The 27,125-nt window shown below is 45.6% G+C and overlaps 1 protein-coding gene across 2 annotated transcripts in view; it reads right to left on the minus strand.

The window, feature by feature from the left end:
• LOC138580922 (serine protease 27-like) overlaps positions 1-27,125 on the minus strand; it is a 241,614-nt gene that overhangs the window by 171,615 nt on the left and 42,874 nt on the right. Inside the window, exon 3 of one of the 2 annotated variants that reach the window (XM_069651854.1) lies at positions 8,011-8,176. In XM_069651854.1, the coding sequence (XP_069507955.1) occupies positions 8,011-8,176 (166 nt within the window). Of the gene's footprint in view, positions 1-8,010; positions 8,177-27,125 lie in introns of those variants that run through there. The other variant, XR_011304376.1, reaches the window with a different exon arrangement.

A 27,125-nucleotide genomic window follows, 5' to 3' on the forward strand; every position in this document is an offset into this window, starting at 1 on the left:
ATTCAGTGTGAGAGTGCCGTGTACATAGAGCTTGCGATGTGGCAAGTTTCAAGGGCCTCCTCAAAACGGCGGCGGGCTGAGAGCAAAACGTCTGCGCAAGCTGGTCAGTCCACTGGATGGCCCAGGGACACTTCCAGCGGGTCACCAGCGGTTCCTCGACGTGGCTTCTTAGTTTCAGGATACTTGGATCCTATCCTGCGTTCGGTGAGAACTCCAGAGATCGACATGGCATGGGTGTTTGGAGCCTTCTCTTATCCAGAATCTCCTTTGCGCCAAAACGAAGAGGACACAATGGGAGATCTGCTCACATACAAGCACACCATACGTGGACCAATCATGGACCATGGTGGTCCCAGACATTCACAGCACTCCAGACTCTCTGGTACCCAGGATGTGTATTGGTACCAGATGTTCCAGCCTACATCCTGGGGGAGCACACACAAGGCATGCAGTAGCCAGTGATAGCTTGGCGCTTCGCTGGAAAATGCATCACCAAATAAGGACAGACCCGGGTCGGCTCGACCTGGGGAAGATGAAGGGACAAGATGACCAAAGGACAGGACAAAGAACCTCGCGGCATGGCCATTTTGGTGCCAGGCCAACTAACCGTGCCAAACGCGGTAATCGTGGTTTACCTGGCAAAAAAGGATTAAAAATATGTGAAATGATAAGCTTCCACCAGCCCTGTCCAAGGCACATCTGCACTTCTAAAAAATCCAGCGAGAGTTACTAGGGCCTTTAGAAATGACAGGAAGACCCAAGTGCACTATGTTGGAAGGTACATTGTGCACTTGCAGAAATGTTGCAACAATAACAAGGACTAAGGGAAACGAAGTCTCCCAGTACTGACTTCTCAAGGGCATGTCAGTTTCCCCATAACAAGTGAGCGAAAAGCCCAGAGGAGTGAAGCAGACAGATGTGCTCCTCTGGCAAAGTCAGACTATGGTGTTCAAAATCAGCAAAAAGATGGGGGGCTCACAACTGGATGGAAAATTACACATGAAATGGAAATCTTTCCTAACAGTGCCCTTCCTCAACATACTAGAAGAAAGTAAGGTTGCTTCTTTTACTAATCACGCTGATGACACACAATGTGTATTCCCACTATCTGGCAAGTATCTAGAGGATGTTAAAACCATTAATAAGATATATGGACTGATTCAATCTTGGATGGCCTATAACGGTCTAGCACTTAACACAGGAAAGACAGCTTATGGTGATTGGCCCAGACGCAAAACATTTGAAATGGGAACAGATTACACCCATTTCCGAGTTGCAAGATGCAATATTAAAACTAAAGAAAAAGTGAAAGCACTGGGGGTCTACTTTGATCAAAATCTAAATATGAGGGCCCACGTGAGCAGCCTGGTCTCATCCTCCACATATTATATCAAGCTGCTGGTACAGTTCCCATATCCCCTGGAGATATGGGAACATGTGCTCCCATATCTCCAGAGTTAATTGTGAGACTGCAAGAGCTATAATTGGGTCCAAAATCGACTACTGCAGCAGGTATAGCTAAATCAGATTGTTCAAATCATACGAAACCGTGCCGTGAGAGTGATTGCAGGCCTCAATAGGAGAGTTCATGTGTCTGAAGCCAGGTGTAGTTTGCACTGGCTCCCTATGGAGGCGCAAGTTGACTTTAGGCTCTTGCTTATTGTACACACATGTATGATGAGAACTAGTCCATTATATCTGAGTGAAGCATTGTTGATTAAATCAAGTACTCGTACTCTTAGATCAAATAACACCAACCAGCTCAAAATGCTTGACTGCAAACTGATCAAAGTGAAGAAATGAGCTTTCTCTGTGGTACCCCCTAGGGCTTGGAATGCCATCCTGCCAGATCTTAGGGAGCTGCGCCCACTGTAATGTTTAGAAAGAGGCCGCAGACCCTGCTGTTTAGATAACCTCTTTCTACTTGCCATATGGGAATAGTTTCTTACCTGTAACTCCATTTCTCCAGCATTGGTATCTTTCATGGATTCACATGCTTAGAATATTCCCCGTCGACAGACTGGGAACCCTGCCGACGGGGAATATTCTAAGCATGTGAATCCATGAAAGATCCAATACTGGAGAAAAAAGTAAGAGCTCCATCTCCTTCTATTTGCTGTTGCAGATTTTGTGCTCAGTTAGTGGGTTTGTCATCAATGTTTAATGTGTGTTTCTGTCTGTACCCTTAAGCCTCAGGGTCAGTGGTGTGCGATGTAAATAAAGTAAAAGTGAAGGTGGTGACTGACTGCTGTGTGTGTGTTTATATGCAGTAAATATGTTGATATATATGTTGTATGTGTATATGTATGTGTAGTTAGATGTATATATGTAATTAATAAATGTTAAGTAGGATGTTATGAAGGGCGTAGGAGTTTTTAAGGGGGAATGATATGTAGGTTTTAAATTTAAGCAGGGGTAGGATGTTATATATCTGAAGACATTACATTGAAAAAGGTTCTAGAGGGGAGGTAACCTGGCGTGAGGTAGCAGGAGAGTGTGGCGGCCTGCCTGAGGTCACCTAGCGAGATGGGACCACCCACAGAGGCCATCCTCTGGCCTCACACTCCATGTGTGTGGTACCTGAGTTTAGGTAAGGGCTTTGTTGCGTCAGGCACACCGTAAGGGTCCCTGCAACCCCTCCAAGGAAGTGTGAACTCATGTAGCATGTCCCCATTTAGTTAAAGCTCAGGCCAGTGGAATCCTAGGGAATAAAAAAGGGGAAAGTATTAAAGGTAAAGAGTTTTTATAAATAAAGAGGGATTCAATAGGGATTCCTATTGAATTCACTCTAGTGTCTGGGTCAATTGGTAATCTAAGAACTCCAGTTAACAGCAGTTTAATTTGGCAGGTGTGCGCCGCTCCCTATGCAGATGGACTGGTGGGTGAAGTTGGTGGTTCTCTTATTGATTGTCACTGCTCTGGGGAAGGGAAGAGCGCACCCTTGCACGTATCAGGGCTGGGAACCAGGGGTTCAATTAACGTACAATACTGTGTAGAAGTGTGATCAAATATCATTAAGAATGTGATGTGATGTCATTGAAAGCTACAGAGAAACTATTTGATACAATTGAAGAGTGGTCCGCAGGCCAAGTCCTCTGTGTGATATTACAAATCCCCAAGGTAGCAAAATGCGCATAGTATTGTAAGATTTTAAGGATTTTCTCCTTGACAAAAGCAAGGCTCGCATGCGTTTTCTCTGTAAAGCTTACTTTGGTAGCCATTTTCTTCTGAAAATTACTTCAGTAGACTTTTCAAAGTTTAGTGGGGACGTGTTGTTTACTTTCCTCGACAGTCCCAAGGTATAGAGTCACCCAAACACCAATTTCTTTTGACTGAGGACAAACAGTACTGAAAATCCATACTGATACCTAACAGTGGGTCCTTGTCAAAGAGTCTGTCAAGGAAACGCCTGTCACCCTGCAGCGCCTTTACTGGTGCTGACAAACTGCCGCTTCCACAGATAAATCTGTCCTGCTGCTTTAGACTGGTTTCGCAGGAAATCGGTGGCAAATGGCATCTTGGGCTGCCAATGAATGGGTATGAGTCTAATGGCATGCGGTTTCATAGTTATTGCTCTCACCTATAAAATACATGCTCTCATGGACGTCATTTGGGGGTCACCAGTAGGTACCAACTGGTACCCCAGATCCCCTTTAGCACTGCTTGCCCCGCAATAGCATAGCAGCCCCTTGGTCAATGGTCTGTGGGGAGGTGCCAGGGACAGAAAGTGAACAGAGTGTGTGCTGCAGCGGGTCTGGCACAACTCCCCAGCATGGCTGTTTCACTGCATTTTCTGCTGTATGTTTTGTGTGGGGAAAGCCCCGCATCCCTCTTCTACTCTCTCCCTATCCCTTCCCGACCCCTAGCCAAAAACACATTTAAACCTAAACCCTTACCTGGCGCACCTCTCTATCCCTAAAAAAAAGGCACACAAAAATGTGGTAAAATGGCGGGTCACAAAATATGGTGAAACGGCCGGGGTGAATTGCGATGGTACCGCCTGCACCCCAGTTTACTGGCTACTTCACATTCATCGCCCCCTACCACTGTTTCAGACCTGCAATGGTTGCTTACATCTTTTAACCCAAAGCCAATGATTAATATACATTTCTCATCACACATCACTGTTTTTCACTAACTCGCCATTCACTGAAGCTCGTCATAGAATATTTGGTTTAGTTAACTTTGCATTTTTTGAGTGTGAGGATTCTAAATCACCCATATGCTTGGATTGGGCTTATGATGCCCCAATGCAACCCAAAGTGTCTTGTCTCAATTACCAACACAAAATGCCTGAAAAGGGGAGTCCTATGTTCCCTCTGCCACCTAATCCTGCATCCGCCATTGCACGTGTTTCCTCTCTTTAAGACCAGCTGTGATCATTCTTAGCCCCTCAGAATCAGCCGTCCTCCCGTCCCTTCACAATCATCATTATGGTTTTTGTGGGATGATGCCGATCCTTTCATGCCCCTCATGGAGGACATGTCAGCCAGCTCATGCCCCTCATGGAGGACATGTCATCCAGCTCATGCCCCTCATGGAGGACATGTCAGCCAGCTCATGCCCCTCCTGGAGGTCATGTCAGCCAGCTCATGCCCCTCATGGAGGACATGTCAGCCAGCTCATGCCCCTCATGGAGGACATGTCAGCCAGCTCATGCCCCTCATGGAGGACATGTCAGCCAGCTCATGCCCCTCCTGGAGGACATGTCAGCCAGCTCATGCCCCTCCTGGAGGGCATGTCAGCCAGCTCATGCCCCTCATGGAGGACATGTCAGCCAGCTCATGCCCCTCATGGAGGACATGTCAGCCAGCTCATGTATCACAGGTTAAGCAGCATCAATTTCATCTAGCTTCATCCCTGCTTTAGAGGGCATGTTAAAAGCCTTAACCTGTTCCCACGCTCCAACCTCATGCTTTAATTCTTCCTTTTGCAGATAGCCACCAAGAGTTCTTGACCAGTATCACTGTATTTAAAAGTGGGCTCCGTGGCTCTCCAATTTAGCTGATATGAATAACGATATCTGGAGTCAGCAAAAGACCTAGGGCAGAGATCCTCTTCTTTTCCATGCTTCTCTGCTGGCCACAGCAAAAGACCTAGGGCAGAGATCCTCTTCTTTTCCATGCTTCTCTGCTGGCCACAGCAAAAGACCTAGGGCAGAGATCCTCTTCTTTTCCATGCTTCTCTGCTGGCCACAGCAAAAGACCTAGGGCAGAGATCCTCTTCTTTTCCATGCTTCTCTGCTGGCCACAGCAAAAGACCTAGGGCAGAGATCCTCTTCTTTTCCATGCTTCTCTGCTGGCCACAGCAAAAGACCTAGGGCAGAGATCCTCATCTTTTCCATGCTTCTCTGCTGGCCACAGCAAAAGACCTAGGGCAGAGATCCTCATCTTTTCCATGCTTCTCCGCTGGCCACAGCAAAAGACCTAGGGCAGAGATCCTCTTCTTTTCCATGCTTCTCCGCTGGCCACAGCAAAAGACCTAGGGCAGAGATCCTCATCTTTTCCATGCATCTCCGCTGGCCACAGCAAAAGACCTAGGGCAGAGATCCTCTTCTTTTCCATGCTTCTCCGCTGGCCACAGCAAAAGACCTAGGGCAGAGATCCTCTTCTTTTCCATGCTTCTCCGCTGGCCACAGCAAAAGACCTAGGGCAGAGATCCTCATCTTTTCCATGCTTCTCCGCTGGCCACAGCAAAAGACCTAGGGCAGAGATCCTCTTCTTTTCCATGCTTCTCCGCTGGCCACAGCAAAAGACCTAGGGCAGAGATCCTCATCTTTTCCATGCTTCTCTGCTGGCCACAGCAAAAGACCTAGGGCAGAGATCCTCTTCTTTTCCATGCTTCTCTGCTGGCCACAGCAAAAGACCTAGGGCAGAGATCCTCTTCTTTTCCATGCTTCTCTGCTGGCCACAGCAAAAGACCTAGGGCAGAGATCCTCTTCTTTTCCATGCTTCTCTGCTGGCCACAGCAAAAGACCTAGGGCAGAGATCCTCTTCTTTTCCATGCTTCTCTGCTGGCCACAGCAAAAGACCTAGGGCAGAGATCCTCTTCTTTTCCATGCTTCTCTGCTGGCCACTTGCTCTAGGCCCTCTTAAGAGACATTGGGCCTCATTACAAGCGTGCCGGTTCAGAAACAATCTTGGAAAAAAATGCTGGTAATTCCGGTCCTGCCATTTTTTCCCGACTGGCACACTTCAAGTTTGCCGGTGAGGGTCATGGATCTCCCAGCAGGCGTGATCTTCTGGGAGATCGGGCCCCTACCAGCAAATAATTCCAGCAATCCCACACCGTGGAGTACTATGGCATCCCATGGGAATGGGAACTTACTGGCTCTCTACTGCCTGTAATATCCAGGTAATATCCTGGTAATACCAGGATATCGGGTGGTAGAGACGGTAAGGCAGGTTTGCCGGTATCCTGTCAGAACTACTGGTGGGATACCGACAAACCTATAATAAGGGCCTCAGTCTTACGGAGTTGTGTGCTCTGGTGACCGCCCTGGTGCCTAAAGGCTGCACAGCATCTAGTCCCCACGTGGAGACAAACCTGGAACTGTGTGGAATGTACTTCTGACAGACCTCTCAGCCTCACACTGACAACTGGCTCCACCAAGATCTGTCTCTAGACATCAACTCTTTCATGCAGACACCCAGGTGTCTGGCACCACCCATTGCTCAGTTACCATGCACTTCATCCCTTACGGGGGATAGAATTACAGATTCAAGGATGATATCACCAACATTTTTGTGTCAGCGGTTACATTTCATTGTTTTGGAGAAAGCATAAAGCATATCAGCCTTCCAAGTCATCCAAAAGCATTGTGCACCAAGACCCACACACTCATTCTCCAGCCTATATGAGATGGAACAGCCAGACCCAAGGTCCGATCCCAAATTTGAAAAAACTCAATTTCCTTGACCTAAATATTGCTGATTATTCACGAACAGTGCCTTGAGGCAATCCTATTCACAGAGCTGTGCTATACTAGAAAATGGATTCATTAGTTCCTAATAAAGTCATTTATTTATTTACTAACCAATAGGCTTCTTACAGGTGTGCCTACGAAAGATAGGTGGGAGATATTTGGGCGTGCCATTGTCCAGATTGATTTCAACATTCTAATGAGGTAAATCAAAGAGCGCCCACAGCACCAGATCTACTTGATCCCTCCTTTTTACTCATTTACTGACATATCTGAGTCGAGAGTGAGTTAGCACACTTATAGAGTGCCTCTATATAGCAAATTGACTCTAGTTACCCATTTATATTAATAGGCCACGCTCAAGTAAGCCGGAGTAATGGAAAATAACTGTTTCAGACCATGGATAAGCTTTCAGTAACATGAAGCACACTCCTTCACACACACACTGTTTTCAAGGGATTGCACGAAAAGATCGAATCTAAATTGCTGAATGAACATTTAGTGTGCATTCGGAATGGTAGATTAGATCAAAGCCCATAATACCGAACAGGGGAGCAGGGCTTGCAGTGGTGTCCCCTGCATACACGAAAGGCAGTGCAGGGGTGCAATCAGGCAACATCCCAAAGGATTGAATTACAAAATGCAGGCAAGTGGGCTCCACAATTGTGTAATTCGATCTTTTGGGATACGTTATTTTAACGTACATCCCTAATTCAATTAGTCAATCTCCTATTCATTCTCTCCCTCATGTATTCAATTACACACTCATTCACTCATACAGCCATTCACTCAATCGGTCAACATTAATAATACACATATTGACTTTTTGCATGACAGGAATGTACCACATTTTCTTTAGATCTATAAATATTAGATGGTGATCTTACTCAGTTCATTCACTCACTAACTCTCTGATTGCTCACTGAAGGAGAGGCAGGAGTGGTGGTGTACAAGACTTTGAGCCATGTTGTGTTCATTTCATGTAGTCAGTTATGCTTCATAATCATCAACAGTGTGGTGAGAAGTCCACCCAGCAGAGATGTTGTGAAAGTAAAGCAGGTACTAATAGGTGAATGGGCAATACTCACTCTAAAAAGCAGTGTGCGGCCGTCAGCACCCACTTCCTGGTAATCAGGGACCCTCCACAAATGTGATGAAACTGGCTCTGTAAACTGACTTGCCAGGGCCATCTCCCAGCCACGGAGTCCGTTCCACCCACGACGCGGTCATCAGAAATCACAGGTTTGCCACAAACTGGTGTCGGAAGAAAAAGCACACAGTGAGCAGCGCTCTTAGATCCTTCTGTAGGAGGGAAGTGCTTGGAAAGGACTACACACATGTTTACGCTGCAGGAGCCGGGTGCGAGAAGTTTAATTGAGACAGAGTTTAGTAGATAGCAGGTACTGTACACACACATACAATGTTACATACAACAATGGACATCCACCTAGAGAGTGCTCAATATTTATTTATTTGAACAATTACAGCAGTTGAGCAAATGATCAGGTGAAGCAAGGAAGCACTTCCAAGCCTGGCACACCGTTAACCATTTAGCAAGAAGGACTCAGTTAGTTTGAGTAGTTGAACAGCCAAGTTTTCAGGGCTTTACGGAATATTGAAATTCACCAAAGAGTTTTGTGTCAAAGCAGACTGAGAACATCCTATTTCTAGTATTTTATTATTATTATTATTATTATGATATTTAGTGAGCACAGGCCTAGCTTAAGGAAGCAATAGAGTGCTTTACAATTATAGGGTGAAGACCAAGGTTAGAGAGAATACTGTCATATTTATTCTTTTAGTCCTTTTAGACCAGTTACACTGATATAGGTCCTCATTACAAGATTCGAGATAGCCATGGCGCTATTTGCGCCATGGCTGCCTCCAATACTGGGTCCGGCACCGGTCTTGTTCAATGGGGACTTACCGGTGCATTCCGACCTGGAATTGAACAAACCATTCCCCATTCCCATTTGAGCCCCAATAGGGCTCAATGGGAATGGCGAGGGTGCTAATAACGGGCTTGCGACTAGCAAGCCCGTTATTAGCGCCCTGCTCCCTTAGCGGGACCCGTAAGGGACGTCTGGTCAGACCACACGTTCCTTACGGTTCCCGCTAATGGACCTCAGAATTGGGCGGTAAGGGATTACCGGCACCGGTCTCCTTACCGGTGCTGGTAATCCCTTACCGCCCAACTCATAATGACCCCCATTGTGTTTTAACTCTGCACGATATTGAAATGTATTAGGACTTGCCACTTTTATTTGTATCGCTGTGTTTAATTTCATTTTCACAATTTAGTGTACTTGATTGTGTTCCTGTTAAGAATTCTCATACACACGGTAGTAGGAGTGATGCGTTTATTTAGGGGACCGTAGCAGCAGTCGCAAGGATGATGTCTCCCCAGTTGATCACCAACGTCTCATTCATCTCACGCAAGTTCTAGAGCTGCCACGTACGGGGCTCTAGAACTCATATACATAACATCTCCACCCCATAAGACAATGAAAAAAACAAGAGGGAGGGAACAAGGATGAAATTTAAAGTAAAAGATGGGAGAAAATAATGATCTCCACCCCATAAGACAATGAAAAAAACAAGAGGGGGGAACAAGGATGAAATTTAAAGTAAAAGATGGGAGAAAATAATGATACAACTGGTAATAGTCCATTTTAAATAGTGAATATACTCAAATACATTTTAATAGTAAATATAGTTTAATAGTAAATATAGTCTTTGCTCGAACAGGGAATTCCTTTTCTCACGCTAGTAGATGATCCTCTATTTGTATTGGATGATGTAGCCTTTTTGTCACTAAATCTCAGAAAGAAAATGTCATTGCTTGTACTATCTTCATTTTTCCTTCCCTGGGTAGTAAGAGCAGTTGTTTTATCACCTTGTAGAGATTTGGTGCACAACCTTTCCCTTGACGCAGGGACAATGTCATCAAATGACCATTTTGTACCTTCCTGAAGTTGGACGCTTTTCCATCCCACATCCTTCATTTGCTGTGTTTCACAGTATTTTGACAAACATTTCAATACTCTTTGTGGGCTCCTGACATGCACCCAATCACCTACTTCAAACGATGGATTGCGGACTATTAGGGTAGGTTTGTTCTGTTGAACAGTATAATGCACCCTCTTGGAGCAATTAGCGCTGCCAGGTTGAAGCTATTCTCGTCTCCCAGCACTAACTATTAAAATAATATTGAGACGTCAACTGCAGAGTGTGCTTTGTAGCACACCATGCAGCGGATGGGGCTTCCTTATATGTACACAATAAGCGGGGACATGAAGTGGCGTGTATGCCTGAAAGGAATAGCTCCGAATATAATTCCCCTCTATAACAGGAATCAGGCACTAGACCAGCATCCATGTTGGAAACTAATGTTAGATGACCCCATAATAGGACAGCTGGTAAATACTGTTGGTGGTCTGACTCACATAACAGACTCCATACAGTTTAGTGAGAGGAATGCTATATCATCGTGTAAGGATGTAACTAATGGGAGGGCTGACACAAGGACATTAAAAGTTGAATCTTCTAAATGTAGAAACAAATGCTCCTAATACATCCAAGAAATAGTATTGCTGAATACAAGATCCCTTGTGAAATATGCCACTGACGTGGCATTGTATATAATTGATCAAGACCTATGCGCTTGGACACAAACATTGCTCCATAGTGCAGCTGTACCTACTAGTGCGCTGGCCATCCCGATGGGATATAGTTTGTTTCATCAAGACAGACTAGAGGTATAAGGGGGAGGAGTGGCCCTTATTTCTAAGTCAGATCTAGAAGTCTGGGAGGTTGACACACCTAGTAAACATGGATGTGAGATGCTCCATGTAAAACTTAGGACAGACCCCTATGAATATGATATTGGTTTATAGGCCCCCTGACACTTTATACAATTTTGCACACCAACTCATTGACATGTTGTTGCTGTTAGTTAAACCTAATTCTAAGGTTAATTTATGTCCGGGGTGTAAAGATGATCTCGTAGCTAAAGCGCTTATGACATCCATGAGTAACTTAGGTTTTATCGAACTTGTCAAGGCACCGACCCCTATCAACGGTAACATGTTGGATTGGGTGCCCACACACAATATTAAAACTAATGATGTGACGGTACACCCTTGTTCTTGGTCGGCCCACTTTTTTGTTCAGATAAAAATATTATGTGAGCAGCAGATAAGAAGTAGGGCTGTTAAAAAAAAGATGATACCTAAAAATATATGAGGAAACTATGCCCAGCAGCGATGGAGGTCCGGTTTTGCAGCTAGTAGCGGTAGTTGAGAGGATGGATCTGGTGGATGACATTGTGAAAATCCTCCAGGAAACAACCCAGAAAGCAAGCAACTAATGCTCTTACACCACTTAGAACGGGGCGGGCTCCTATTAAAAAGTTGGACATGTGCTTCTTGCAGGATCTGCAGATGCTCAAAGCAACAAAAAAAAATGCTTCTATGCTTGGAAACTATCTAAGGATATGAAGGACATGGGTGCCTATAACATTGCCTCCAAGGAATTCAGATTTGCAGTTATCAAGGCCAAAAAAACGATGCTTGGCTTCAGAATCCAGGATACTCAGCACAAGTCTAAAGAACTGTAGCATGGTGCTCATCAATTCAAGAAGCTCTGTTGGGAAGTTAGACAGTATCAAACAGAACATTGAGGATAAGAATATAAGAAGAAAACACTGGGATGATCAGAGCCGATGTCAAACAGTCCAATACAGAAGCGTCCAAAGCTCCAGTTCAATTTTTCTGTAACTGAAGCCAAAATTCTGGTCAATATCAGCAAACCCAAACCAATGAATTGCAAAGGGGATATTTGCACTGCAAGTACTACCAAAGCATGAACTCCCATTCTGATAGGTATTTTATCCAAATTCATCAATGCTTCCTTTGCAGAAAGCCATGTCCCGGATGAAATTAAGAGTGCCTGGATCACGAAAAATAACCTGGTCTCCGTCCCTTGGAGCCAACTCATTACAGGCCTATCACCAATACTCCCTTTTCATTTAAAAATGTAGACCGTGTGGCTTACATCCAGATTTTAGAACATCTTAATAATCATAATATTTCAAATAAAAGGTAGTACGGTTTTAGACAGGGGCACAGAAATGAAACTACGCTGTTGGATTTGAAATTGAGACTTCTACATGTGATGGGCAAGGGACAAACAGCTCTCCTTATGTTGCTGAATTTGCCAGCGGCTTTCGACTTGATGGAGCACCCATTACGAATCACCAGGTTGAAAGAAGTTGCTGCTTTCTCAGATAAAGCAGCTGAACAAATGTGGTCCTTTCTCAGCAACAGACTTTGTAGGGTGTGTAGTGAGATCGCTGAGGCAGTACCGGCACCGCTGCAGTTTAGGGTCCCCCAAGGGGCGGGCCTTTTGCCCTCCCTATACAACAATTGTACAGTCCCCCTCTTTAACTGGTTGGAGGATAAAGGCATTGGGTTCACAGACTATGCAGATGACACCCAGTGTGTCATCCCGTTACCTGGCAACTATGAGGAGGATGTTAAAAAGGGTAATGATGGTTATGATTTAATCTGGGTCTGGATGGTCGAAACTAGGTCAAAACTAACCTTGGATTGAATAAAGAAAAAACGAAACTGATGTTCCTAGGAACTTCAAATAAAATCCTAAAGTTGGGAGCAGAGTATAGGATATGCCAGGGGGCCGGATGTGAGATGGAGACAAAAAAGGAAGTAAAAACTTGGGGGATTCATCTAGAGCAAAATGTGAACATGAATGCCCAGATGCCCAGGTGAACAGCTTGGTCTCTACATCGGCATATTATATTAGGTTGTATACAAATTGTTCGTTTTACAACTGTTCGAATTGTGAAGGTCAATTGTAACATATATGTGGGGGAAACCCCCCCACAACCCCCTACCCAATGCCAAACCCCCCAAAACCCATATATATATATATATAGTCAATTGTGAAAAGGTCAATTGTGACTCTTTAAATTCGGTCAATCATTCATTCGAACAATTGTAAACGAACAATTTGGGTAATACCAGTATATTAAGATGCTAGACCAAATACGTCCTTACATCTCCAAGGCTAACTGTGAGACAGTGGTGAGAGCGATTAGTGGGTCTAAAATGGACTATTGCAGTAGCCTGCTTGTAGGTATTAATAAGTCAGAGTTCACCAGACTACAAGTGATACAGAATAGTGCTGCTAGAGTAATTGCCAGTCTGCGCCGGAAGATACCATGTAACTGAGGCAAGGTGTGAACTCAACTGGCTACCAATTGAGGCCACGATTGATTTCCGTCTGCTGGTTATCACTCATAAATGCCTAGTCGGCGTGAGTCCAGTATACCCGACTGAGGAACTGCTGAATATATCCAGTGTGAGAACTCTCAGCTCTAACAATATGAATCAGTGGAAGAAGCCTATCTGTACTCTCACATAAGTCATATATATATATATATATATATATATATATATATATATATATATACACTCCCACACAGGTCCGTAAGTGCGCCTTCTTTGCTGCAGTCCCCAAAGCTTGGAATGTTATTCCACCAGACCTGAGAGAGGAGAAAACTACGGAACTGTTCAGGAAGAAACTGAAGACTCTACTACTCGGATAGGACTTCTCTGTACCTCCATGCATTGTACCGCCGACCGGATGATATTTGTATTCCTCTTCAGGACCTCCCTAGATTTCTTTGTTGTTTGTTTTGTGCCCCTAAGCCTCCGGGTCACTCGGTGCATGGCATAAATTAAAAAAGTAAGTAAAAAAAGAAAGGAGTGGGCATCTAAAAACAGGGGTGGGCGGGCATTTGTCAGCAATGGGGTATTCAAGTAACCAGGGGAGGAAACTGTGGGTACCAGATCACACAGTCTCGGGTATGGTGGGGAGTGGATGGTGTGTGGATTTAGGGAGGAGCCTTGGAGAAGAGGGTCTTGAGCAGAGCTGTTTTTGTGTATCAGTCCAAAACTAAGGAAAGTAAAATAAGCATTGGCAAAGACAATAGTGTTATCCATCATATGTCAAGTGGATCTTCAACTGCATCAATAATGCCGCAATATTCCTGGTACAGGCACCTATGCTAAGGTGTAACCTCACATGTGCAGGTGCTGTCATGACATGCCAAGTGCAGCCTCAAACGCCTCAATAATGCCTTAGATATTTGCCATAGATAATGTGTAGACTCACAAGTTCTACCAATATGGGAACTACACCTCAAATGCCCCAATAAGGTCATCCTATGTCAAGTAAGTCACTGATTCAGGGTAAACCTGCCGAATGCCCTCCTTGCATGGTCATCCACATGGTGGAGCTCTCCTGTGTAGCAGCCATCTCTCTTTCCCCTACATTATCACTCACGCCATATTTTGAGCAGCCCCTGTGACACGCCCACTTACTACTCTTCCTCATTTCTGCTCGTATGGCAGCGCTGTGATCTGAGTGGCAGCAGTGACAGATTAAACTCTGTGGAGGCCACTAGGCAATCAAAATTCCGGGGCCCCCCCTCGCAAATTATCTCCTAATATATTTTCTGCACCAATTCAGTACTTCTTCTGTTCGGGTGCTGACATTATCGGTCTACAAAAGAGAAATGACAAACAATATTACGCTTTGTTAAAAAAAAATGAAAGAATTCTCAAGTATCAGCCAAAAATGAGTAAAAGTACCTGAACAAGATAGATTAATTCTGTTACGCTAGAAATTAGACAGTGAAGTTAATCAAACGTCATTATAACTTAGAAGAGCCAACTTAGTAAAGCAGACGTTGGGTACAGTATATATACTCGCTGGTGTACTCAAAGCTTCTACTCGTGAATATTCTACTACGGCCTGGAGTTGGTGGGAACTCATGGCACACTAACTCACAGAAAGCTTGGTTTCTGGAGGTTTCTTGTGTGCGACTGTGCCGCACGCTCTAGTGGGATAACATTGAACTAAGTAGTGTGCATGTCAGGAGCTACATGGAGATTGCCATCACTTCTGTATATTACATGTACGTAGTTTGCACCAGATTCATTTACAAACCGACAGCTGCCAGAAGAAGAGCTTATAAAAGAAAAACTGTTATGTGAAGCTGATGTCTCTGATTAATGTACTTTAAGTTGTTAATAGGTACATTACATTAATACAGTATTTTCTCTATAGTCTACAGAGTCTTTAATGTAAAGTTTTCATTTGTTTCTTTGTGTTGATTCATTTTTGGTTTTGGTGCTTTGTGGCGTAAGCCACAATATCGCCAAAACATTGGTACTGTATAGGAGAAAGGAGAGTTTGGGAGCAGTGTATGGCGGTGGCATGGCAACTGCTGATGCTTAGTGATGAATTGGCTGAAGCCCCAGCTGGGCTGTGGTTTTTTCCATTTGCTTGGCTTGGATTTGTATCCATGTGCCTCCACCATTCCTACTTTAATGAGTTCTTCAGACTTTCAGTACAGCTGCAGAGTGATTTCCTTGGCCCTTCTAATCAGCCTCGAGCAGAGGCTTCAGGCATCTTGAAAAGAAGCTTCCTTTGTTTCCTACAAGTTATTCGGCATATGGAGGAGAACCGTCTAAGCAAAGTAAAAAATGAAAGGCAACATTTTTCATGGAGTAAATATAATATCATTTAATTGATTATTTAAAAAAAATATGGATTGTGATATTTTCCGGAAAATCAATATAAAAAGTAACTACACAACAAAAGCGGTTTTGAGACTACTATTTTCGGAGGATTTTTCTAGCAAAAAAAAAAATAGGCATTGTATTATGTCCCAGGAACTTCTGTAGTGACGAATGTAGACAAGCACAGCAGTTCATTTTCTCCTATGGGCAGAGTGGGCAGCTTGCTGATGTCTGCCCTGGCAGCCTATCATCGCGTAGCGCCCTGGATGGTAGGTGGAGCTTCCCTCAGTAATCCAGTGTACAGTCCCACGGAGCAGCGGGGTTAGAGGCAGGAGGAGGAGCAGTGTGATGTTGGATTTTGTGAGGCAGACGGGGCGGTGGGAGGAGTTGTGAGTTTTTGTAAGCTAAGTAATGATTGGTGGGTCTGGTGCACATCATCTGTTTTGGATCAGAGGAGGGGGCTCTTCCTTTTGGTCTGAGGATGAACCTAAACTAATTTTGCATTCATGGGTGCAGTAAACATTTCAAAATGGATTTTATAATCTACAAAGACCAAGCTATGTGATAAAGCGACTAGGTACTGCTTTGGAACTGTGTAGTATTTAACATTTTGTCAATTTAAATAAAGAAAAGATTTTAATTTAATCTTTTGGCTCTATGGTGCTGCTGTTTACTAAAAGTGAAGGCTCCTAGATCCCTCTCTTGGCGTGTATTTGCAATTTCAAACTGTTTGGTTATTTCTGATAATTGACATGACTGATACTTGGTTAATTAAGATTCTGTAATACTTTTGCTGAAGTGTTATTATTCAATCCTGCTTGATCACCTGCCAAGTACAGCAGTCCTAATGGCAGGCCAGTGGGAGATTTCTTCAGATGGTTCTATGGGTGATACAAGAACTCTGGTGATGGCTGGGCCACAAAGCTAGTCCTGCGGGGGTACAATCTAGAATTCAGCCAGTCTCCATCCCTTCAGGGCTATCGAGAACTTCTTTGGAAGAAGGCCATGAGGGGGGAGGGATGCGCAATGGGAGATTATTCCATCGTGTTCCAGTGTGAAGCAGATTTTAGATCTGAAAACCTTGCATTGCAGTGTGTTTCTTTTTTTTTTTTTTTTTGGCCAACTGCGGAGATTCGATTTAAAGGTGCCACGTCTTGATTGGGGACTAGGACTTGATGACATCCCAAAATCTTCATGAGATTTAAACATGCGGTTCGCTTTACGCAATGATCACTTAGTTCGCAACCTCTCATTTGTCTTGAAATGGGTACCTTGTGTCTGCTTTATAGCCTCACTCGGCCAGAAAAGAAAATGTGAGTACTCCATACTCAAAAAAAGCTACTCAGCCCCATCACGGTGGTTGCTGTTAAAGCATATAGAACAGACATGGAAGGCACTAGAAGCTATGAGTTTCTGTATCGACTGGACCAAGTGCCAGCTCGTCCAGTCGCATGATCTCCAGTAGGTCTGAGCAAGATTCTGGATGGAAAAAGAAGCTACCGGAGGACCGTGATAAGCCCCGGGGGTTGGGGAGGCTTAAATGAATTTCTGTCCAGGATTTGCAAGAGACTCTCTAAAGATTCAGGGACACTTGACTTTGTGAGCATTTGTTGCTACACCATTACATATTCTGGAACGAGGGATCCCAAGACTTTTGAGGGTTTGATTCCAGCAATCCTAGCCCTGACACTAGTTGCAATGGTGGCTCCAGTTGAACAGTCTCTTGAAGGAGTTTCCTCTGACCACAGATGCCAGTACAACATGCTGGAGAGCAGTGATGCGTTTTCTCACCAAGAGTAGTGGACAGCACAGGCCGCTACCTGTTACTATAGCCCCACACAAGCCCAGCAATTTAGCTCGCCATCCATCTGGGAGAAAGTCTTATTCTGGGCAGACGCTACCTCTGTCTTATATCTCACATAACTAGACCCAGACGAAAGCCCCAAGTGACACTCCCACTCGTACGTACCGGACGAACATATCCAGACTGGCAGACGCATCTAGATAGACGTTGGCCTGCGTCGCACCTGGATAGGATCGATTGAAGGATAACATGCCCGCGCCTAGGAAAAACATGAAGCACCTGGATAGGATCGATTGAAGGATAACATGCCCGCGCCTAGGAAAAACATGAATGCTAGCATGTGCCACACCTAGAGTTGTGAACACCAGCCTGCGTGGCGCTCAGATGGAGTTGTGAATGTTAGCATGCCCACACCTGGATGGGTCGCTAGACACTGGCCTGCGCCGCATCTGGATGGGGGTGTGAGGGTTGGCATGACCACACCTGGATGGAGTCCTAAACATTGGCCTGCGCCGCGTCTAGATGGGAATGTGAGGGCCGACAGGTGCCACACTATGACAGAACTATAAATGTTAGCATGGTAAAGGTCAGGTAACCCACTAACCAATATGAGCTCAAACTCTGCATACTTATCTCACTCAAAAAACTCACACAACCATCTCTCGCACAACAAGCCGCACGCACTTCACAACACTGCAACAACACATAAGCCGGAACAACAGCACACACGGACTGACTCCGATCCGATACCCGCACCAAAGCTCAGCACCCGGTGTATACTGAGTTGAAGCTGCCAACAGAACACCACTCCTCTCACTATCATACTCCCTTCTTCACCTTACTAACCCATCCCACCTTTATCGTTTACAGATCTGCCTGAGCACCTGGGGACCAATTCCGTTGGTGACGATACGCGATACAAATACCTTTAACATTTTACATATAACATTCAGCTACTGCTCAGGGCTGGAGGTGAACCCTCTAACTTTCCCCCAAACTTGTGTTTGGGCGGATGCAGCAATAACGCTATTTCCGCTGCATTTTTATGGCACGATCCAACTTGTGATGAGACCCTTTTTAGGGTCTCATCACAAGTTGGAAAATAATGAAAAATAATGATAAAATACCTGCAGCCTGTTGATTAACATTTCTTTTACATTTTGGTCGTGCACACAGAAATAGAAAAACGACTATTCCTATTCACACAAGCAACATTTAAAAACACATGCCGTCAGTACTTACTGAACTATTTCTAACCTTTCTGTAGGAGTAAAAATCCCCTTGTGGGACTGTAGACATGTTTCAAAAATGGACCCTCCCTGATGAGGAAGACATGCAATAAATATATGTCAAACAGAACCAGGTGGCCTGTTAAAAGAAATGGTCACAATAAAGAACCGCATTTTAGAAATATGCTTCTTCATTACTTGATCGAGCGTTCAGGAAAATGTTTTAAAAATCACTTCAGACATGTATTTTTTATTTGCCTTTCTCGAGTGGGCTTGTGTTGTAAATAAAAAAAAAACGATTTCTGAAGTGCCACATTTTCGGCACGAATGCTCTGCCAGTTTCTTTGTTCATTTCTGCAGAACTGTCTGGAAATCACTCTTGCCTCTGTGGCACCGTGACAGGACCTCTGTCACGCACGCAGGATCATGGACTCACACTCAAACAAAGACACAGGACGCGGAGGGTAACTCCAACACATCTGTCTATATTATCTCTCAGACAGGAACTAACTCTTCCTCCCCAACGCCCCCTTCCCTAACTCAACGTCACTTCCCTTCGTGGATGTCCGCAATGGCAGCCCTCCCACATAACGATGTGGTGGGGTTGTCTGGACTGTGCCTGCACTCCATGACATCTTCCCCCCTTTCTAAAGCAATGGATAACTCCCAGTTCCTTACCCCATCCCCTCAATCAGTCTGTGGGGTTTCATGCAGCACCTCTGTGGCCTTGTCGAGATGGGAGGCGTCAGTGGGGCCGACGGGGCCTTTCATCTGCGTTCATACTCATTGTACGACTCTCCATCTCCATAATAGGGTTTATCTGACCATTCTTCGTCAAGGCTGTCCTCGACGCGCTCCCATGCCGATTCTGGCAGGATCGCCACTTTCTTGAAGTGTGACACGTTGCGCATCACTGACGAGTGTCCCTCCCCCTGAGCCGTGACCATGGTGCCCTTTCTTCGCATTACTGTCACGGGTCTGGTGCGAAGGTGGCATCTTCCTTTCTGCCCTTCAGTTGACGTATCAATACTTGAACTCCTGGTTCCAGGGGGGACTCATGAGCCGCCTCCAAGCGTCGGTTCTGTCTTTCATTTTGTTTTTTCCTTCCAAGTCCTTGTCCTTCGCTTGTTGCTCTAGCGGGATTGGGGGTGTTAGGTCAAGGCCTTCTGGTAGCCTCGTCTTGACGGGTCTCCTGAACATGAGATCCGCCAGGCATGTCCCTGTAGTACTGTGCAGGGTGTGCCAATATTCCCTCAGCATTTGATACAGGGCCTGCTCGAACAGCTTGTTGAGAATGTTTGCTATCTGTAGAGTCCTCTTGATGCTGGCCATGAACCTCTCAACGATGCCATTGGCCTGAGGCCAACTTGGGGTTATTTTCCGGTGCTCAAAGCCCATGTATTTTGCAAAGTTCTGAAATTCCTGACTGTTGAACGGTGGGCCGTTGTCAAACTTTATGACTCTCGGGACTCCATACGTGGACAACATTCGGTCGAGCAACAGAATCACGCACGTGGTGGCCATGCTCTCAACCAGCTGTGTGTCCGGGAGCGTGAGTGTTCGTCTATAAGCACTAGGACATATGCACCGATCCGGAGAGGGCCAAAGAAGTCCACTGCCAATTCTTCCCACACGTGCTTCGGGAATGAGGACATCAGCAGTGGGCTTGGGTTTGGTGGTGGTTCTAGTTGTGTGCACATTTGGCATCCTCCTACCATTTCCTCGACCAGGGCGTCCAAACTCGGGAACCACACCTTTTGACGTAATAGGCGCTTTGTTGATGCCACCCCCCTGGTGGCCTTCATGCGCCAGCTGGACTGTCTTTTTCCGTAGCGCCTCAGGGATCACCACCTTGCAGCCCTTGAGAACGACATGATCATCAACGATGGACAGTTCATGTTTGACTGGGTCGAAGCATCGGATGTCGTCTTGTATGGATTCACTCTCTCGTTTAGCTTGTTGTTTGAGATGGGCCCTTCTTTCCAACTGGATGCAGTGTTGGACTATGCGAAGCGCTGTGTCCTGTTCTGACTGTGTGACTAACTTGGACCACCCCACTGGGAGTGGTTGCAGGTGATGGACCACATAATTGATGTACGCGTCCGCTATGGACGGCTGAGCATGAGCCAGGCTGGTGGGGTGGCGGGACAAGTAGTCCGCCGGATTGTCCTCCTTGCCTGGTCGATGTTTGATGTCAGATTTGTAGTCCTGGAGGCGTAGCTCCCACCTTGCAATCCTGGGAGACATCCTGGCTTTGGGGTCCCCTTAAATCAACAGCAGTGTTTGATAATCTGGTACGACCGTGAATGCCTTTCCGTACAGGAACAAATGAAAGTATTTACAGGCCCACACCACTGCTAGGCTTCCCTTCTCCACCTGGGAATATGCCTGTTCTATGGCGGTGAGGCTCCTGCTGGCATAGGCCACGATGAATATGTTAGCAGGGTTGGCTGGGTCTTTTTGTGTGAGGATGGCTGCCAGCCCCACGGGACTAGCGTCCACAATCACCTTGGTTTCCCTCTGAGCGGCGAAGTATGCCATTTCCTCCACCCTGGCGATGTCGTTGCGGATGGATTCAAACACTCTTTGGCAGTCATCAGACCACTTTAAGGGCTGGTCTTAGCGAGTGAGCAGGCGCAGAGGGTTACTGACCGTGGCATAATCTTTGAGGTATCTGGAGCAGTAGTTCGCCAGGCCCAGAAAAGATTGCAGGTCTGTTGTGTTTTTTTGGGGGTTGTGCTGTGTTGAAGGCTGCTACTTTATCCGGATCTGGCCTTATCCTCTTTTCAGAGAATATATGTCTGAAAAACCGCAAAAACCCTTTTCCAAATTCGCACTTGGCCTTGTTGAACATGAGGCCCACCGCCTCTAGTGAGGCACACACCCTGTGTAGTGCAACATCATGTTCTTCGTTTTTCTTTCCGAACACCAAGACATCGTCAGAGTAGTTGAGGCAGTTAGGCACGTGTCGTATGACCTTATGTATTTCCTCTTGGAAAATTTCTGCCGCTGACGAAATATCAAAACAGAGTCTTTTGTACTGGAAGAGTCCTAGGTGAGTCACGAACGTTGTGATGTACCATGACTTGGGGCGATTTCTATCTGATGGTACCCCTTTGTGAGGTCCAATTTAGAGAACACCTTTGCACTGTGAAGTAAGTGAATCATGCCTGTGATTCTTGGAGCCTGGTGTCTCTCCCTCTCAATTGCTTCGTTCACCCTCCTCATGTCCACGCACAGGCGTATCGAGCCGTCCGGGGACTTTTTCGGTACTGGGAATATGGGCGACACCCAGGGGGCTGTGCCTGTGACTGGCTCGATCACCTGTGCCTTGATGAGTTTATCTAGTTCCTCCTCCACTTGCCTCTGTATATTGACTGGTATGCCGCAATAGTGTCGGGCAACCGGGCAGACGTCTGGGTTTATGTGCAGTTGTATTTTCCTGTGCTTCAACTTTCTGAGCCCTTTGAAGAGCTTCAGGAAAACAGCTTCCACCGCCTCCGGCTTGGCGAAGTACTTGTGGGCCATCAGTTGGTATAGGATGTGGACTAGACCCATATCAACCGCTGTCCGGAAGCTCAGTATGCAGCCACTGTTGGCTTCAGTTTTCAATACGTGTAATGGGATTTTTGCTACATGAGTCTAGTGTGTGCACCAGGCTGTGATGGTGCCCTTAAAGGGCAGGGGCGTGGTAGCTCCGTATGGATATATGTCTATCGTTGCCTTTCTCAGCTTCGGGGGCCAGGTAAGAGAGTTATATGCTTCCTCGCTGATGATATTAACTGTGGCCCCTGTGTCAATGAGGAATTCCAGTGGCGTGTAATTTACTTGTAGCGTGAGTATAGGGCTGTGTTGGGTGGCTGTGTCATTATTGAGCGCCCATATGTATCCCTTCTTCCATTGATCCTCACCTGATGATGGGGACTCACTGCTCAACGGCAACCTTATCTCTATGTAACAAACAAATCTTCTCCTCTCCGCTGCACCTGGACCCTTCAGGTGGTCATCTCTCCTCTGGATGTACGTGCTTCTGCGTTCTCGGTCTTCCCATCGTTGATTCTCGGGTCACCTTCCGACCTGTTGCCAGGTGGGTTTGGGCACAAGCTCCTCTGTCTTTCTTGGAACCTCTGTCTGCCAGTTTTGGAGGCTGGGGCATTCTTGTAGACGGTTCTGAAGTGGTTCATGCCGCTGCAGGCAGTGCACTGCTGTCCTACTGCTGGGCATTCCCCTGCATGTGGATATTGGTAGCCGCAAATGAAGCACGTGGCTTCTGAGCGCTTCCCGCTTTGGGCTGGTGATATAGACAATTTGTTTACGACGACGGGGTCCGTCGCCGGGTGTTGGATTGTGATTGTCCAGACTGTCGAGTTGGGATGCAACAGCTGCCTCCATCCTGGCCAGGGTGAGGATCCCCTCCAGTTATCGCTGTTTTTGCAGTAGTTGTTTCCTGAAGGGCTGCAACGCGTAGCCGCCGATTACCTGGGACCACAGGGCCTCGTCATTGGAGTAATAGTGAAATTCACAGTACTTGAGTTTGATGGGAAGTTGCATGACGAAGTTGTCGAGGGATTCGCCCTTTTCCTGTCTGGTGGTGTGAAAGATATGCCTTTCATAATCAATGTTGGTGTGCGGGATGAAATATTCTGACAGCTTACCCTCAGGTCTACGTATGATGCAGTGTCCAGATTGAAAAGCTCTCCCACGATGTCTCGGAACGCAGGACCTACCGCCATGGACAGTGTGTTCATCAAGCAGGCATCATCCGTTAGCACTAAGGCTCCTACATAGAACTTGAAGTCTCTTAACCATGTACCCCATCGGGGTCCTAGGCTGGTGGTGTCTCGCAGATCATCATCTTTGTCATGGCTGCAGGCTCTTCGCAGTCTTTGCTGGGCTGAATGGGCCAGGGCAGTCGCATTGCAGCCTCCATGGGGCTGAAGGGATGGACAATGATGTGCGGCTCCCTCTGCGGCTCTCCATATGGTCTGGTGGGCTCGTTGCAGCCCTCATGGGGCTGGGGGAAGGGCTGACTGTGTTGCTGGAGGTGCACCAGCATGCGTTTGCATACCTGATGTTATCCTCCGGGCATCGAGACTGTGTGAGCTTCAAGCGGGTCTTTGTTGCGCACCTCCTCGGTCCACAAGTCACCTCGTCGCCATTGTGGCACTGTGACAGGACCTCTGTCACGCACACAGGATCATGGACTCGCACTCAAACAAAGACACAGGACACAGAGGGCAACACGTCTGTCTTTATTATCTCTCAGAAAGGAACTAACTCTTCCTCCCCAACACCCCTCTCCCTACCCCAACGTCACTTCCCTTCGTGGATATCCGCAACGGCAGCCCTCCCACATAACGATGTGGCGGGGTTGTCTGGACGGTGCCTGCACTCCATGACAGCCTCTACCTTTGCTGCCGGCTTTCCTATGGATGCGTTGGTGTTGGCAGGATGGGACAGATTGAAGGAAGGAACGCCCACCAGCAGACTGTCAGGTGTCTTGACCCACATTTGAATTATTATGCTACAACATTTGGTGCTGTGGGCTTAGAAAATCCAAGATGGCCGAAAAGCCCACATTTGCGCCAGGATCCAGGAAAACCACGCAGTTTTGCGCACACCAAAATGGTCACCTGACCTGCCACCCACCAGTGCGAGCGTGATGGGCCAGAAGCGCCATGAGTGAAACGTGGTGCCAAAGGAAAAACAGCAGTTCCTGTTAGCTCTAAAAAGCGCTTTGAAATCACATTTGTTTCTCTGAAATGCAAGCTAAAAATGCCTATTTTAAACATTGCAAGATATTCAAAAATCTCACTGAACACCAGCAAACATTTGGCAGAATGTAGTCTTGTGCGCATACAAAATCTGGAAAGATGAAGAGCCTAAAGCAATGTTTATAACAAAACTGGCTGAGCTGTGGATGTCAGCAGCTTAAGTGAAATTGGATTTAAAACCACTAAAATCGAAATGTTTAAAATAAGAGTGACCTACTTTTGAGTGTCACACATGTTGCAACTGTTTAAATGTCATAGTTTTGAACTTAGAATCAGCGTTCTAGCTGCATGTGTAAAAATTGTAAGTTTGATTTGAATGAAGAAAACTGGAACAAAAGTGACATTAGCTGAAGCCTGGCTTGAAGAGATTGAATTCTGCCCGGCAACTACCCCCAACAGGAGTTGAAACTTGCCCAGCAACTGCATTCACAGGCCTGGCTGCCTTCTGCTGTTCCCAGCAAAAGGAGATTACACCTCTCTGATTGAATCAGGGGAGGAGCACCTGGGACTGCAAAGGAAACGGAACAATGAACTTGCCTTGGCTCAGGCAAATGTTAAATTAGGGGGGTCGTAAATGGCTTCCTCTTGGAAGAAACTGGGAGGAGCAGTGCCTCTGTGAGCAAGCTGAGCTTGGAGGTGGGGACAGACAGAAATTCCACCATGTGTTTTGGAACCTAAACCACACCCATCTGTGCCAGAGCATAATTTAAAAAAGATGGATAATTCATAGTACGGAAGTGTCAAAATTATATCAATAATATCATTATTCCTGTGATTTTTCTGTGCACATTTTAAGAGGTGTAGGACTCTGTGGTATGTTCTGGGGGGTAGTAGCAGAAAATAGGGTATTACTCCAAATGTCTGTATGTTAAAAATCTGACACTTTATCATCTGATGCCCATATTCCTTGCGCACATTTGTGTAAATTCTGGAAAGGTTTAGAGGTTGTGTTCTTGATGAAAAGGGCAGAATTCTGTCAGAAGTGGACACAGCATCTTACAAAGACAGGGATCGGATGGTTTCGTGCTACAGAAAATATATTAACTGGACATATAATATTAGAAAAATGGTACATAGATAAATATGCATTTGGATCAAAAATAGATTTGTGTGCAAAGTGACAAGGGGAGGATCCTCTGACCCATAAACATACCTCATCACAATGACACTCCATTTCCTTCCCCCAATCAAGGGAGAGAGGAGAACTTGGCCAATGATAAGTTGTGAGGGGCAGGCTTAGTTATGCCCATGCACATAGACATAAAAGGAGTCATTGAGACCCAGGGAGAGACATTCACTTTCCACTTCAAACTGATTTCTTGCGAAGCATTTTGCCGGACCAGACAATATCCAGAAGACTCCAGAACCAGAACTTAGAATCCAGACTTCAGAACTTGCAGCAGAGAGGCCTAGTCCAAAAGCTGAATCCTTCTCAGCAGGCCTCAGAATCCAGCAAACTAACCAAACTATTCAACAGCCGGGCGAGCTGTTTGATTCTGGCTAGAACCCTGTACCAGAACCCAGAAAGCAGTGATGTATCCAGAGTGACCCAGACCAGACCGCTGTGCAGTGCCAAGAACTTTAGCCAGAACCAGAGATCCAGACCAGCAGAGCAAAGAGAACCGCAACTAAACCTGACCAGATCTTGACGGCCTATTTCAAATTTATAGTGTGAGTACCCAGCCAGAACTGTGCATAGTCATCTATTAGTTTAAAATAGGCTTATCCCATCCAATTCAACCTGCCTAGAACTGCATTAGAAATCGTGTGTTCATTCTGTGATTTTAAAGCTGTGAAAGTGTCATTTGCCATTCTGAATCATTATTTCATTTCTGAAATCTACCTCCACAAAATCGTCCGTATCTTTTGAACCATAAGTGCTAGGAACGAGACTTTCTACTCCTTATAGTTTTTCCCTAATCGCGCTCGACGCACTTGGAAAAAGTGCCACGAATTGCAACTAGCTCATTTCACCACTTGTAAAAAAATAGCTGCTTTTGCTTCCATTGCTGAAATTCGTTTTCAACCTGACAATCCCTCATGAATCACTGAAAGTGTTGACCTGAACCAATCTTAAGTAGCTATCACCTACCCTGAATCTCCTATAGGGAATTAAAATCATTTTTAGCATATTTTCACTTCTTTGCAAATCACATTTAAAGTATTTTTGCCTGTGTTTTAAAATCATCCCTGTTGCACTAAGCTTGCTAGGGGGAACTGAATTGGTATTGCATTTGATGGTATTCCTGAAAATTGTGTGCTCTCCTTCCATCTCTTTATACTGCATAGGGGGGGGGGGGTGAATTGCCACAAGGGGAAAAGTGATTATATTCTCTCTTGTTGAAACCATATCAGTTTATTTCTGTGCTGCATTCTTTCCATCATTGTTTTTCCTTGAAGTATCATGTAAAAAATAGTTATGCTCCAAGCAAAACTGAACCATTTCCAACAACATGTTGTTGTGTTGTCGATGACTAATGGATCTGAATTCTAAATAGAATTTACAGGCTTCAATGCCCACTTTGTGTATGATCGATGTATATAATGAGACAACATCCAGAGAAACTAAGATGTATTGTGGTTCCCAATTGACATTGTCTACTTTAGTCAACAGGTCAGAGGTGTCTCGTATATGTGAGCTGAGACTGTTGTTGGAAATGCTTCAGTTTTGCTTGGAGCATAACTATTTTTTACATGATACTTCAATTTACAAACAAACTCAGGGTACGGCTATGGGGTCTTGTATGGCCCCCACTTACGCCAATCTCTATATGGGATGGTGGGAGA

This window comes from Ambystoma mexicanum, chromosome 3p (genome assembly GCF_040938575.1).
Source record: "Ambystoma mexicanum isolate Mex_15411 chromosome 3p, UKY_AmexF1_1, whole genome shotgun sequence".
Classification (NCBI taxonomy): domain Eukaryota; kingdom Metazoa; phylum Chordata; class Amphibia; order Caudata; family Ambystomatidae; genus Ambystoma; species Ambystoma mexicanum.